This window comes from Moschus berezovskii, chromosome 7, assembly GCF_049115385.1.
Source record: "Moschus berezovskii isolate FMDL1 chromosome 7, NW_MosBer_1.0, whole genome shotgun sequence".
Taxonomy (NCBI): domain Eukaryota; kingdom Metazoa; phylum Chordata; class Mammalia; order Artiodactyla; family Moschidae; genus Moschus; species Moschus berezovskii.
In genome coordinates, this window is record NC_142466.1 from 35,125,543 (window position 1) to 35,137,841 (window position 12,299).

A 12,299-nucleotide genomic window follows, 5' to 3' on the forward strand; every position below is an offset into this window, starting at 1 on the left:
GGTGGAAGGGAGGTTCAAAAGGGAGGGGTCATATGTAAAACTATGGTCGATTCATGCTGATACACGGCAGAAACCAATACAATACTGTAAAGCAATTATCCTCCAAATAAAAATAAATATTTTTTAAAAACATAAAGGATGAAGGAAGGTAAAGAAAAAAAAACATTCTTAAACAATGAATAAGTCAAGGAAGAAATCACAGAAAAATTATAAAATATTAATACTTTAATATAAACAAAAACACAACATAACCAAACTTATGGGAAGCAATGACAGTAGTGCTCATATAGAAATTTATAGCTTAAATGCCTACATTAAAAAAAGAAGAATGATCTCAAATCAATAATCCAAGCTTCTATCTAAGGGAAGTGAAAGAAGAACAAACTAAACCCAAAGCAAACAAAAGGGAGGAAATAATAAAGATTTGAGCAGAGATAAATACAGTAGAGAATAGAAAAATAAGAGAGCAAATCATGAAAATCAAATCTTGTTTTTTTACTTTCTTACTGCTTTATTTCTCACCCAATAAACATAATTTGAATTTCAAATCTAATTCCTTGAAGAGATCAACAAAATTGACAAACCTTAACTAGACTCACCAAGAAAAGAAAGATTAATAAATTACTAAAATTAGGAATAAAAATAGAACATTACTACTGACTTGGAGAAATAAACAATTCTAAGACAATGAACAACTTTGTGTCAATAAATTAGGTAACCTAGATGAAAAAGACAAATTCCTAGAAACACATGAACTATCAAAACTGACTCAAAAAGAAAACTTGTATAGATCTATTACAAGGGAAAAGCAAAAGAATTCCAGAGAAACATCTACTTCTGCTTTATTGGTTATGCAGGTCAAGAAGCAACAGTTAGAATCGGACATGGAACAACAGAATGGTTCAAAATTGGGAAAGGAGTATGTCAAGGCTGTATATTGTCACCCCGCTTATTTAACTTTTATCAATAATGTCAGATACGCAGATGATACCACCCTTATGGCAGAAAGGGAAGAGGAACTAAAGAGCATCTTGAAAGTGAAAGAGGAGAGTGAAAAAGCGGGCTTAAAACTCAACATTCAAAAAATGAAGATCATGGCATCCGGTCCCATCACTCCATGGCAAACTGACGCGGAAACAATGGAAACAGAGACAGACTTTATTTTCTTGGGCTCCAAAATCACTGCAGATGGTGACTGCAGCCATGAAATTAAAAGATGCTTGCTCCTTGGAAGAAAAGCTATGACCAACCTAGACAGCATATTAAAAAGAAGAGATATTACCTTGCCAACAAAGGTCCATCTAGTCAAAACCATGGTTTTTCCAGTAGTCACATATGCATCTGGGAGCTGGACTATAAAGAAAGCTGATCGCCGAAGAATTGATGCTTCTGAACTGTGGTGACGGAGAAGGTTCTTGAGAGTCCCTTAGACAGCAAGGAGATCCAACCAGTCAATCCTAAAGGAAATCAGTCCTGAATATTCATTGTAAGGAGTAATGCTGAAGCTGAAACTCCAATATTTCGGCCACCTGATGTGAAGAACTGACTCACTGGAAAAGACCCTGATGCTGGGAAAGATTGAAGGCAGAAGGAGACGGGGACGACAGAGGATTAGATAGTTGGGTGGCATCACTGACTCGATGGACATGGGTTTGAGCAAGCTCCAGGAGTTGGTGATGGACAGGGAAGCCTGGCGTGCTGTAGTTTTGGGGTCACAGAGTCAGACTCAATTGAGTGACTGAACTGAACTGATTACAAGGAAAGAGATTGAATCAGTAATCAAAAAACTTTCAACAAAGAAAATCACCAGACCAGATAACTTTACTGGTAAATTCTGCCAAAAGTTTAAACAATTAACACCAAACTTTTTCAAACTCTTCCAAAAAATTGAAGTGGAGAGGCTACGTCTTAACTCATTCTATGAGGCCAGTATTACACTGAAACCAAAGTCAGACAATGATATCATGGGAAAACTACACACCAATATTCCTTATGATCACAGATGCAAAAATCCTCAAAAAATGCTAGGAAGCCAAATGTAGCAGTATAGTCAAATGATTATACTCTACATAATGAAGTGGTATTTACACCAGAAATGTAAACGTGGTTTAGCATATGTAAGCCAATCTATATAGTACACAACATTAATAATATGAAGGTTGCAAGTAAAAAAGATTATCTAATTTGAGGCAGAAAGAGCCTTTTACAAAAATAAGAACACTCTTTCATGATAAGAAAACTTCAAAAAACTAGGAATAGAAAAAAGTTTCCTCCCTCTCATGCAGGACATCTATGAAAAAAAAAGATGTAACATCACATTTAATGATGCAAAACCAAAAGCTTTCCCTATAAGATCGGGAAAAACACACAAGGAGGTCTGCTGTCATCACATTATCTTATGGCTAGGACTGTAAGTTCTAGCCAAACAATTAGATTTAAAAAAAGAAAGAAAGGAAAGGAGTGGGGAGGAAAGGAAAAGAAGAAAGAACACCCAAATTAGAAAGAAGTAAGTAAAACTATCTTTTATTTATAGATATCATAATCTTATATTTATAAAATCCTAAAGAATCCACACAAAAAACTATCTGAGCTAATTAATTCAGCAAAGTTGCAGTATACAAGACCAACACACAAAATCAGCTATATTTCCATACGCTAGCAATTAAGAACCAAGAAATGAAATTTTAAAATAATTTCATTTACAACAGCATTTCAATGGATAAAATGATGAGGAATAAATTCAAACAAAACTTGTACACAGAAAACTATAAAACATCGTTGAAAGAAATTAGAGATTTAAATAAATAGGAGGACATCTCATGTCATGAATTTCAAGACTTAAGACAGCAATTCTCCCCAAATTTGATCTAGTAAATCTAATGGAATCACTACTAAAATTCCAACTGTCTTCTTCAGGTTGGATGGGGTAGGGGAGGCAGTTTGGGGGAGAATGGATATATGTATATATATGGCTGGGTACCTTCACCGTTCACCTGAAACTATCATCAGTTATACCTCAATATAAAATTAAAAAGTTTAAAAACTTTTTAAAAATTGAAAAATGATCCTAAAATTCATATGGAATTACATGGCACCCTGAAAAGTCAAATCAATCTTGAGAAAATAAAGTTGGAAGACTCACATTTCTAGATTTCAAAATTTACTACAAAGCTACAGTGATCAAAACAGTGTGGCCATGATATAAAGATGAGTATAAATATCAATGGAATAGAATTGAGATTCCAGGAATAAACTTATTCATCTGTTGTAAAATGATTTTCACAGAGTACTAAGATTACAAAATGGTGGGAAAGAACAGTCTTTTTAATACACAGGGTGTTGGGATAATTGGACATCCATGAAGAAAAATGAAGCTGGATCCTTGAATCACACCATACAAAAATTAACTCAGTATGGAGCAAAGACCTAGATATAAAAGACTATAAAACTCTTTGAAGTAAACTTAGGGGAAAATCTTCACAACCTTGGAAATGGCAATGCATTCTTAGATATGAGACCAAACATGATCAACAAAAGAAAAAAACTGGACTTCATCAAAGTTAAAAACTTTTGTTCATCAAAGGACACTGACAAAAGAGTAGAAAGAAAATAGCAGAATAGGATAAGGGGGTATAGGAGTGATTGCTTAATGGTACCGGGTTTCTTTCAGGGATGATAAAGATACTCTGGAGTTAGATACTTGTGATTGTTGACTAGAATTGTAAATATACTGAAAGCCACTGAATTGTACATTTTAAAATGGTTTAAATAGTGATTTCTTTTAACGTTCAATAGTTATGGTTTTTCCAAAATACAAAAAGTAGTTCAGAATTCAACTAAACAGAAAAGTGTGTGAATTAAAAAATGCACCTCATGGAAAGTTATAATAATTTTGTATATCTTTGTACTAATTTTCTTAACCCCAATAACTTGAAATTAGACCAAAAAGGTTTCCTAATAAAAAGTTAGCTTCTGGTTTACATTTAAAACAGTCATAAATTAAATATATTTAAATTCAATTAAAATAAAATTTCTATTTCTTTGAAAAAATATATGCTTTTAAATAAGAATGACGGGCCTTCTTTATTTAACACTAGTGGCCCCATCACTTCATGGGAAATAGATGGGGAAACAGTGGAAACAATGTCAAACTTTATTTTTTGGGGCTCCAAAATCACTGAGGATGCTGATTGCAGCCAGGAAATTAAAAGACGCTTACTTCTTGGAAGAAAAGTTATGACCAACCTATACAGCATATTAAAAAGCAGAGTCATTACTTTGCCAACAAAGGTCCGTCTAGTCAAGGCTGTGGTTTTTCCCGTGGTCATGTATGGATGTGAGAGTTGGACTGTGAAGAAAGCTGAGCGCCAAAGAATTCATGCTTTTGAACTGTGGTGCTGGAGAAGACTCTTCAGAGTCCTTTGGACTGCAAGGAGATCCAACCAGTCCATTCTAAAGGAGATCAGTCCTGGGTGTTCATTGGAAGGACTGATGCTAAAGCTGAAACTCCAGTACTTTGGCCACCTCATGCAATGAGTTGACTCACTGGAAAAGACTCTGATGCTGGGAGGGATTGGGGGCGGGAGAAGACGGGGACAACAGAGAATGAGATGGATGGATGGCATCACCGACTCGATGGACATGAGTTTGAGTGAACTCCGGGAGTTGGTGATGGACAGGGAGGCCTGGTGTGCTGTGATTCATGAGGTTGCAAAGAGTGGGACACGACTGAGCGACTGAACTGATCAATCCCAAATAGGGTTTCAAAAATAATAAACAGTCAACTGTTGTGTGTAATAAAGTTTTAGGATTTGAAAAGTTGAATGTATCAAATTTAAAAACAAATACCATAAAAGTAATAAATAGCTTCTCCAAAACACAATTATGTTTAGTTTAAGTTATATAAAGTATAAGAAAATAATTTCTACATGAAAGTTCTTTTTATTTGATTCATGTGTTAGAAGTTAGTATTAAAATTCAATTCAGCAGGTTAAAAATTATTTTTATTCCAGAAAACTTGGTGCATACCTTGAAAACATATGTACTTAAAAAATCTGAATAGCTATATTATTTGACTATGTATAGTAAACTGTGTCAAACAGCTTGTATGTAACCACAATCATTTTTACCACACAACGGGATAGCCCAAACCCTCCTTCTGTACTACTCTTAGTTTCTCCAAGAAATAGAATGCGTGTGACTTAGCAGTAGCAGACAGTCCACAGTGGCCAGAAAAATAAACCTGCAAGCTCTGGTTTGAAGACAGATAGGCTGTACCTCCCTGAGAACTTCAGTAGGACCCACTGGGTCTCTTCCTTATCACCCATTTGTTCTCACCCACACTTTGTAGAAAAGAGAATTAGTCCAATAATCAATTAGCCTTTCCTAAAATTTCATGTCAAGCTTGAAAAGTAATTATAATTTAAAAATCACTATATATACAGAAATTTGCAAAATAACTATTACATCTAAAGGGGGGAGAAACCATATAGCAAAAGTAAAACTACAGTGGTTGTAGGCCAATTCTACAGTCATCTTTCTTTCTATATGATGTTAAAATCAAAAGAACTGCAAATGAAGAACTCTATGATTATAACTAAGACTCTGATGCTGGGAGGGATTGGGGGCAGGAGGAGAAGGGGACGACAAAGAATGAGGTGGCAGGATGGCATCACCGACTCGGTGGAGGTGAGTTTGAGTGAACTCCGGGAGTTGGTGATGGACAGGGAGGCCTGGCGTGCTGTGATTCATGGGGTCGCGAAGAGTCGGACACGACTGAGCGACTGAACTGAACTGAACTGATGATTATAACTGTCCTGTTGCAATCAATCTTTATCATACTTAAAAGATATATTTTGCCATTCTCACAACAAAAGTGTAAGGTATGACATTTAGATTTCACACTGATGATGGGTTTTGTCTGATGTCAAAGTCCATGCCCAATTCAGTTACTATCCAACATTATTTTCCTCTGTCTGAGGAGATGACAAACAATTGGATGGTATGCCATGTACATGACATAATTTATTTTTCCTATTCAAAGTCTCACCATATACTGAAAAAACAAAAAATTCTAACCAAAATATCTTTTTTCCTACAAACCTAAATTTCAGATTTCTAGCATATATGGATTTGATGTGATCATATTTAAACTACACTGACAGGCTAAATATTTTAAATGGGAAGGAGGAGAATTCATAGTTTCAAATATTACTTAAAAATAACATTCAGAAATAAAAAAATATGACTTTTTTTCAGAATGCTTTCGGTGAGTCACTTTTAGCTAGTCACTTACAATATCAAAGAATACAGACGCCCAGTGTTTTTAAGATGTTAAAATGTATTAAATATTAGTTTGTTAATGTAATTTGTTGATGTAATTTATTATTTACTTAACAGGATTAGTTTTTAGGAGATTTTCAGTGATTTAAAACTGTATTATATAAAAAATCTGAATCAAAAATTATTGTAAATATGATTCATTCATAAACTCCATATATCTTAAAAGTACTCAGTACTTATATTTCTAACAAATTACCTGTTAAACAGTAACAGAAACACATAAATAATGTTCCTCTACTTTTAAATAAGGGGTTTCCCTGGTGGCTCAGTGGTAAAGTGCCTGCCCACCAAGAAGATAAATTATAACTTGGAAAATATCATTGCCTAGGTTAAGGTACATGAGTACCACCAAATACAATATATGATGTCTCTCTCTCTCTCTCTATATATATATATATATGTGTGTGTATATATATATATGTATATATATGTGTGTATATATATATGTATATATATGTGTGTGTGTATATGTATATATATGTGTGTATATATATATATATGTGTATATATATATATAGGACAGTAGGTTTAAGAGTGCTGAGAGGGACAATGTGCTAAGTCACTTCAGTCATGTCCAACTCTTGGCAGCCCCATGGACTATTTGGCTCACCAAGCTCCTCTGTCCATGGAATTTCCCAGGCAAGAATACTGGAGAGGTTGCCATTTCCTCCTCCAGCAGATCTTCCTGACCCAGGGATCAAACCAGTGTTTCTTACATCTCCTGTATTGGCACGCAGGTTCTTTACCACTAGCACAACTTGGGACAGTGTGTTCAAACATTTTATCATTATGAGACATGATGATATCTTAATCAACTCTAGTTCAGTGAGCAAAGACCACAAACAACTCAAGTGCAATTATACTAATTTGGATAAACCGCTATTTTCATAGTTTTATCAAGTACATAAAGTGAATTCTGAAAAAAGTTATGCAATATAGCATTGTCCAATACAAATTTTCAGTCATTTCAAACGATCCTTTTGTTAACTTATTTTTAAAGAAAGCTACAAAATGAATCGAAGTACTTTGTAGTTAATATTGATAAAATTAATGACCAGGAGAACTGTATCATAATACAAGCTGAACAATATTGAAGAAAAATTATAGTACCTTATGAAGCATATTTTCTACTGTTCTCATATGATTAGCAACACATTCTTTGTCTCTAGAAACAAAATAAAGATTAGGTATTAGTAAAACCCAAACCCTACTGTAACTGTCGTTCACTTTAGTGTTAAGTCACTGTTACTGAAAAATAAGGGTTAGTTTTCATTGTACTCCTTCTAAAAGTGTAAAAGCTAACCATATTCACCAGTATATTTTCACATTTAACTCTTGTTTTCAGTGATATTGCCTGCCATAAATTAGAGGTGAGAAAAACCTTATGAATATCCTCAAAGTTAAAAAAAGAGTGAAAAAAGAAAGAAAAAAGAAATCATGATTACATAAATTGATAGTGTTGAAAAGGTTAAACTTGCATTCTTTTAGCTTCTAAAGAAAAAGACTTTAGAAATATTAGTGGTGGATATAAATGGCCATACTATACACAATAATATTTTCCCTTTGACAGGTTTTTTGTGCTATAATAATTACACAAAAATCCTTTATGGCCTTGACTAGAAATATGCAAATTTACTATTCTCTTCTCTAGTCTTGTATATTGAACTTAGCTTTTATGATGAAATTAAAAGTTTAGATGGAAATGCTGAAGACAAAATTTTAATGGTGAATTACAAATTAAAAACTGTAAATAATGTATTAGCTCTCCAAATTTCAAATTAGCTTTTTTAGTGTTATTAAGAATATGTGCCCATGGTCACAGATCTCAGACACGACAAATTCCTGAATTACCAGTAGCATTGTGAAGATGCAATATGAATCTAGAGGTTTTATAATCTTGTTTTCATTAATCTTAGAATTTTCAATGTTCTAAGACATACTAAAAATTACCTATGCTAAGATTCTCATTTGACATGAGAAAACCAACTGAAAAATGACAGCAAAAAACTGATTCAGCCAGACTTATATTTTTTAAAAATGACAATTACATATACCCAATATGGTAGCACAGTGTTATAGAGCTTTACAATTATTCAAATATGTATTGGTGGGTATTCAAACATGCCAATATTGTGGCTCTGTGTAAACTCATTTTTTTCATTAAGTGTGAGCAATATCCCAAGCCAACTGACAAAGCTGTGATTTGCAAACTGCTTGTTTTGTGATTTAGTTTATAGACTACATTCATATTTCATGTTATGCTTAAGAACAGAGTTTGTCTCCAAACATTTTTAAGTTGTATTTATATATTTGTAAATATATATACACACACACACATACACATTTATGTATACATGTGTGTTGAGTACTTGCAAGTATAGGAATCAAGAATTCCAAATTTACAAACAGGGAGTGTATTAAACCTAGATGTTTCTTTAATCTATAAATAGATTTCCTTTAAGTCATGCAGTTTGTAAAAAGGGTTGTCTTAAAGTACTCCATGAAATTTGATGTCGGGAACAAATAAAAATACCCAAGAGAACTGTTCAATTTGAACTTCACAGTGTATGTCAACTTGATTACCTGGTAAAACGAAAAACACTCCTATCACATTTACATAGTTGCCCACTCTGAAAACTGCCTATTTTTCTCTATTTAACATATTTGAATATACAGCCATAAAATTAAAAGAATTTTCCATGATCAGTATGCTTTTATTGCGCTTAAAAAATGCTATAATACACATGTTGATTATATACTAACATTTCTTTATGAAAATATGACTTGCAATATTAGAATATTGTAATATATGCAGAAGCAAATTTGGAAGGCAATGGGACAGAAAGGGTTGAGAAATATATGATACGGAAACTATTCAAAACTTTAGAATAAAGTGTCTTCTAGGTTAAGAGTCACATGTTAATGAAAACCTGGTTTCAAACAAGTCAACACTACAACAGAGCCTAAAATACACAACATCAGCAGTTACATAGAAACTTATTCTCTTCTAAGGTTTCTCAATAAAATATACATTCAGTATGTTAAGAGTTTTCTCTTTTTGAGGATATATCAGAGAATTTCAAAGAGAGACAGCTGTACTTTTGTTTTCTAACACTGTATTATCCAGGGCTAAAACCCAGAGCATGAAAGTAAGAATTGATCTTTTGTCTGTTTTAAGTGATCTCCCCAAGGTCCAAATGCTCACTTGGCTGCCATGCGGAGGGCACTCTCTGCATCATGGATGTTCTCCTCCAGCCGACGCTTGTCCTGCTCCAGCTGGGTAAGATGTCTATTGAGCTGACGCAGAGATTGATCTTTTCTTCTCAGCTCCATCTTTGCCTCGGAGAGACTCTGCAAGCAGACAGAAAACAGAGTTACTTGTCAGCCCCGATAATTAACTTCAATTTATGCCATAGGCTATTAAACAAAGAAGGATACAGACTGACTGAGAAGTAGACTTGGGTCATTACACATCAAGGTTTAACAAATTTTTGGCAAAAATTTTACATACGTGCTAAATAGAAATGATAGAAGTGAGAAGATTCTGAAAAATGTTTAGCTGCAAAATACAACTCTATTTTTTTAAATACTACAAGGCCAATACATTCTTTTCTTGGTAACAATATCTGGAAAAAAAAAACCTCAGGTTACATTTTCCTTTAATGACAAAAAATAAAGATCTTAATGGAAAGCGCACATGAAATTTAGAATCTGTGTAAGAACTATCATATGGCCAAAGTGTGTGTGTGACTGACAGGAAGGTGGATTAGGATACCAATAAGAGAATGGGGAACCCAAGATTTAAAAGCATCACTGATATCTTCATAAATGTATCTGTAACAGATTGCTATACACATCTCAGTGAAAAAACAAACTGGACTCCAAAATAAAATTCACTCATTTTCCATTAAAAAAAAAACTCTCATATTACAGATAACACAAACCTGATTAACATTTCAACAGAGAGTTATAAATAATACTTGCATTTGTTATTATAAAAACAGTCCATAAATATTTTCCTAGTCAGAGAAGTACAAAATTTGTTGATTGATGTTTGTTTTGCTATGTGCTTTAATCTGAAATATTCACTTGGCACAAGTTTCAAGATACAAGAGTACTACTTCATCTTGGAGCTAAGGCTAAAGGTTTTAGAAACTTGTAAGTTAAAGGAGCATTTTCTTATTTTAAATTCTAGGATATAAAATAATATAGGGATAAGAGGATCTCTTAGCACTGAAAATCTGCTTATTCCTCTGCCTATGAAATTTCTAGAATATGAGCTTATCAACCAATTTTTCAATTAAGTTTGTTGGACACTGAGCTATATAATTGATTGTATACACATATTTTTGCTTTTTCCTAAGAGTTTAGCCACACATTAACATTCACAACCATGCTTCAAATACCCAGTAAAGAACAACCAAAATGCAGTAATTTCATGTTTAAAACTCTTCTAATAGTATTATTTAAATGCACTCACAAGCTGCCTGCATGGGGCTAAAACAATTAATTCACTCTATAAACACTGTGAATTGAAAGCAAAACCAATAAGATATTTTTAAACACTAAAAAAACTTTAATTCAGTATTTTACTTTTCAAACAGTCAAGTTGCATGCTGTCAGACAAATACAAGTCAAAAACTAAAAATTAGCAAACTATGATTATTTTTTAGACATTATGTTTTATTTAAAATCTTTAGTAGTAACAGATCTTCAAGAATATCCCACTTTGGAAGTAGTCACTGATGCAAGCCAACTTTAAAAAGACAACAAAAAAGAAATTTGAAAAGCCATGTTAAACCTACTTAGTCTGTGCCAATGTTAAGATATTTAAAGGCACTGAAGTATCATGAGATTTCTTTCTTTAAAAAAATAAAATCCATTTGAGTCCTTTTAAAGTCAATATTTCTGACATCTTTCAGGTAATAAAAAAAAATGCTACTTTTCAGATGTGAAGATAAAATTAATGATCCACCACCAGTTACACATAAAGTTTGAGTTCTTTTTCCAACAGAAATAATAGAATGTGCCAATCCATTCAAATTCTCTTGCTCAGTAATTCTTATGACTCGAGGTGTATATTTGTGAGGGACATTCAGGATATTGATTCCAGTCTTGTCCAGAGTGAAGCTCACTGGTCCAATCTAAGGGAACCCATGACCTTAAAATCACTATAAAACCACCCTTGACTTTTCAACAATTCTATGATACCCTTCCAAAGAAGATATAACTCATGGAATTAGAATCTCCACTGTATATCTAAATCTACCAGTTTCCATCAGTTTTCATCTCCTTCTCTCAGGTGCAAGGTCAGAGAGCCCACCAAAGTCTCTTAAAGCTCACACTACTGTCAGAGGTATGGCTGAATAGTTTATTCTAAGACTAACCCTACAGACAACAAACAAAAAATGGCAGAAATAAAGTGGTATGAATCATACTTCTTTAGAGTAAAAATGAAGAGATAATGGTTTTTGAAAAAAAGAATAATCATTTATATAACTTATGGACACAGAAGTCTCATTTTAAAGAGCTGAGGAACATCACAATGCAGTAGTATGTCTTTTTACTGATATCCACATTTTTGTCTTTGATGGCAAAAGTAGAATCCTTAAAAACCCTAACACCGAGCTTTTAAAAAGAAAAACATATGTATATGTATGCATATATATATATGACATACACATATGTATTTACACCATTTATAAAATATATTATAGATACATATAAAGTTTGAAGTTCAGCTTTTCTTTACTCCTGTTCAGATTTATCTAATTAAAACCCATGATAAACTTCACAGACTCTAATATTTCCAACCGAAGGACTCAAACCAAGAAGGTGTGCCTCTGGGCAGCAAGGCAACAATGATAAGCAGCAGGTTAGCCACTAATTTCTCTACCGGGTAGATTGTGAAAGTGTGATGTTCTGATATCCAAGAAACTGTTCAGGAGAGAATAGGA

The 12,299-nt window shown here is 33.4% G+C and overlaps 1 protein-coding gene across 10 annotated transcripts in view; it reads right to left on the minus strand.

Annotated features, from left to right (window-relative positions):
- CCDC171 (coiled-coil domain containing 171) overlaps positions 1 to 12,299 on the minus strand; it is a 336,009-nt gene that overhangs the window by 127,136 nt on the left and 196,574 nt on the right. For all 10 annotated transcript variants that reach the window (XM_055428191.2, XM_088837892.1, XM_088837890.1 and 7 more), the window contains 2 exons: positions 9,548 to 9,693; positions 7,453 to 7,507 (listed from right to left, as the gene is read on the minus strand). In XM_055428191.2, the coding sequence (XP_055284166.2) occupies positions 7,453 to 7,507; positions 9,548 to 9,693 (201 nt within the window). The remainder of the gene's footprint in view (positions 1 to 7,452; positions 7,508 to 9,547; positions 9,694 to 12,299) is intronic.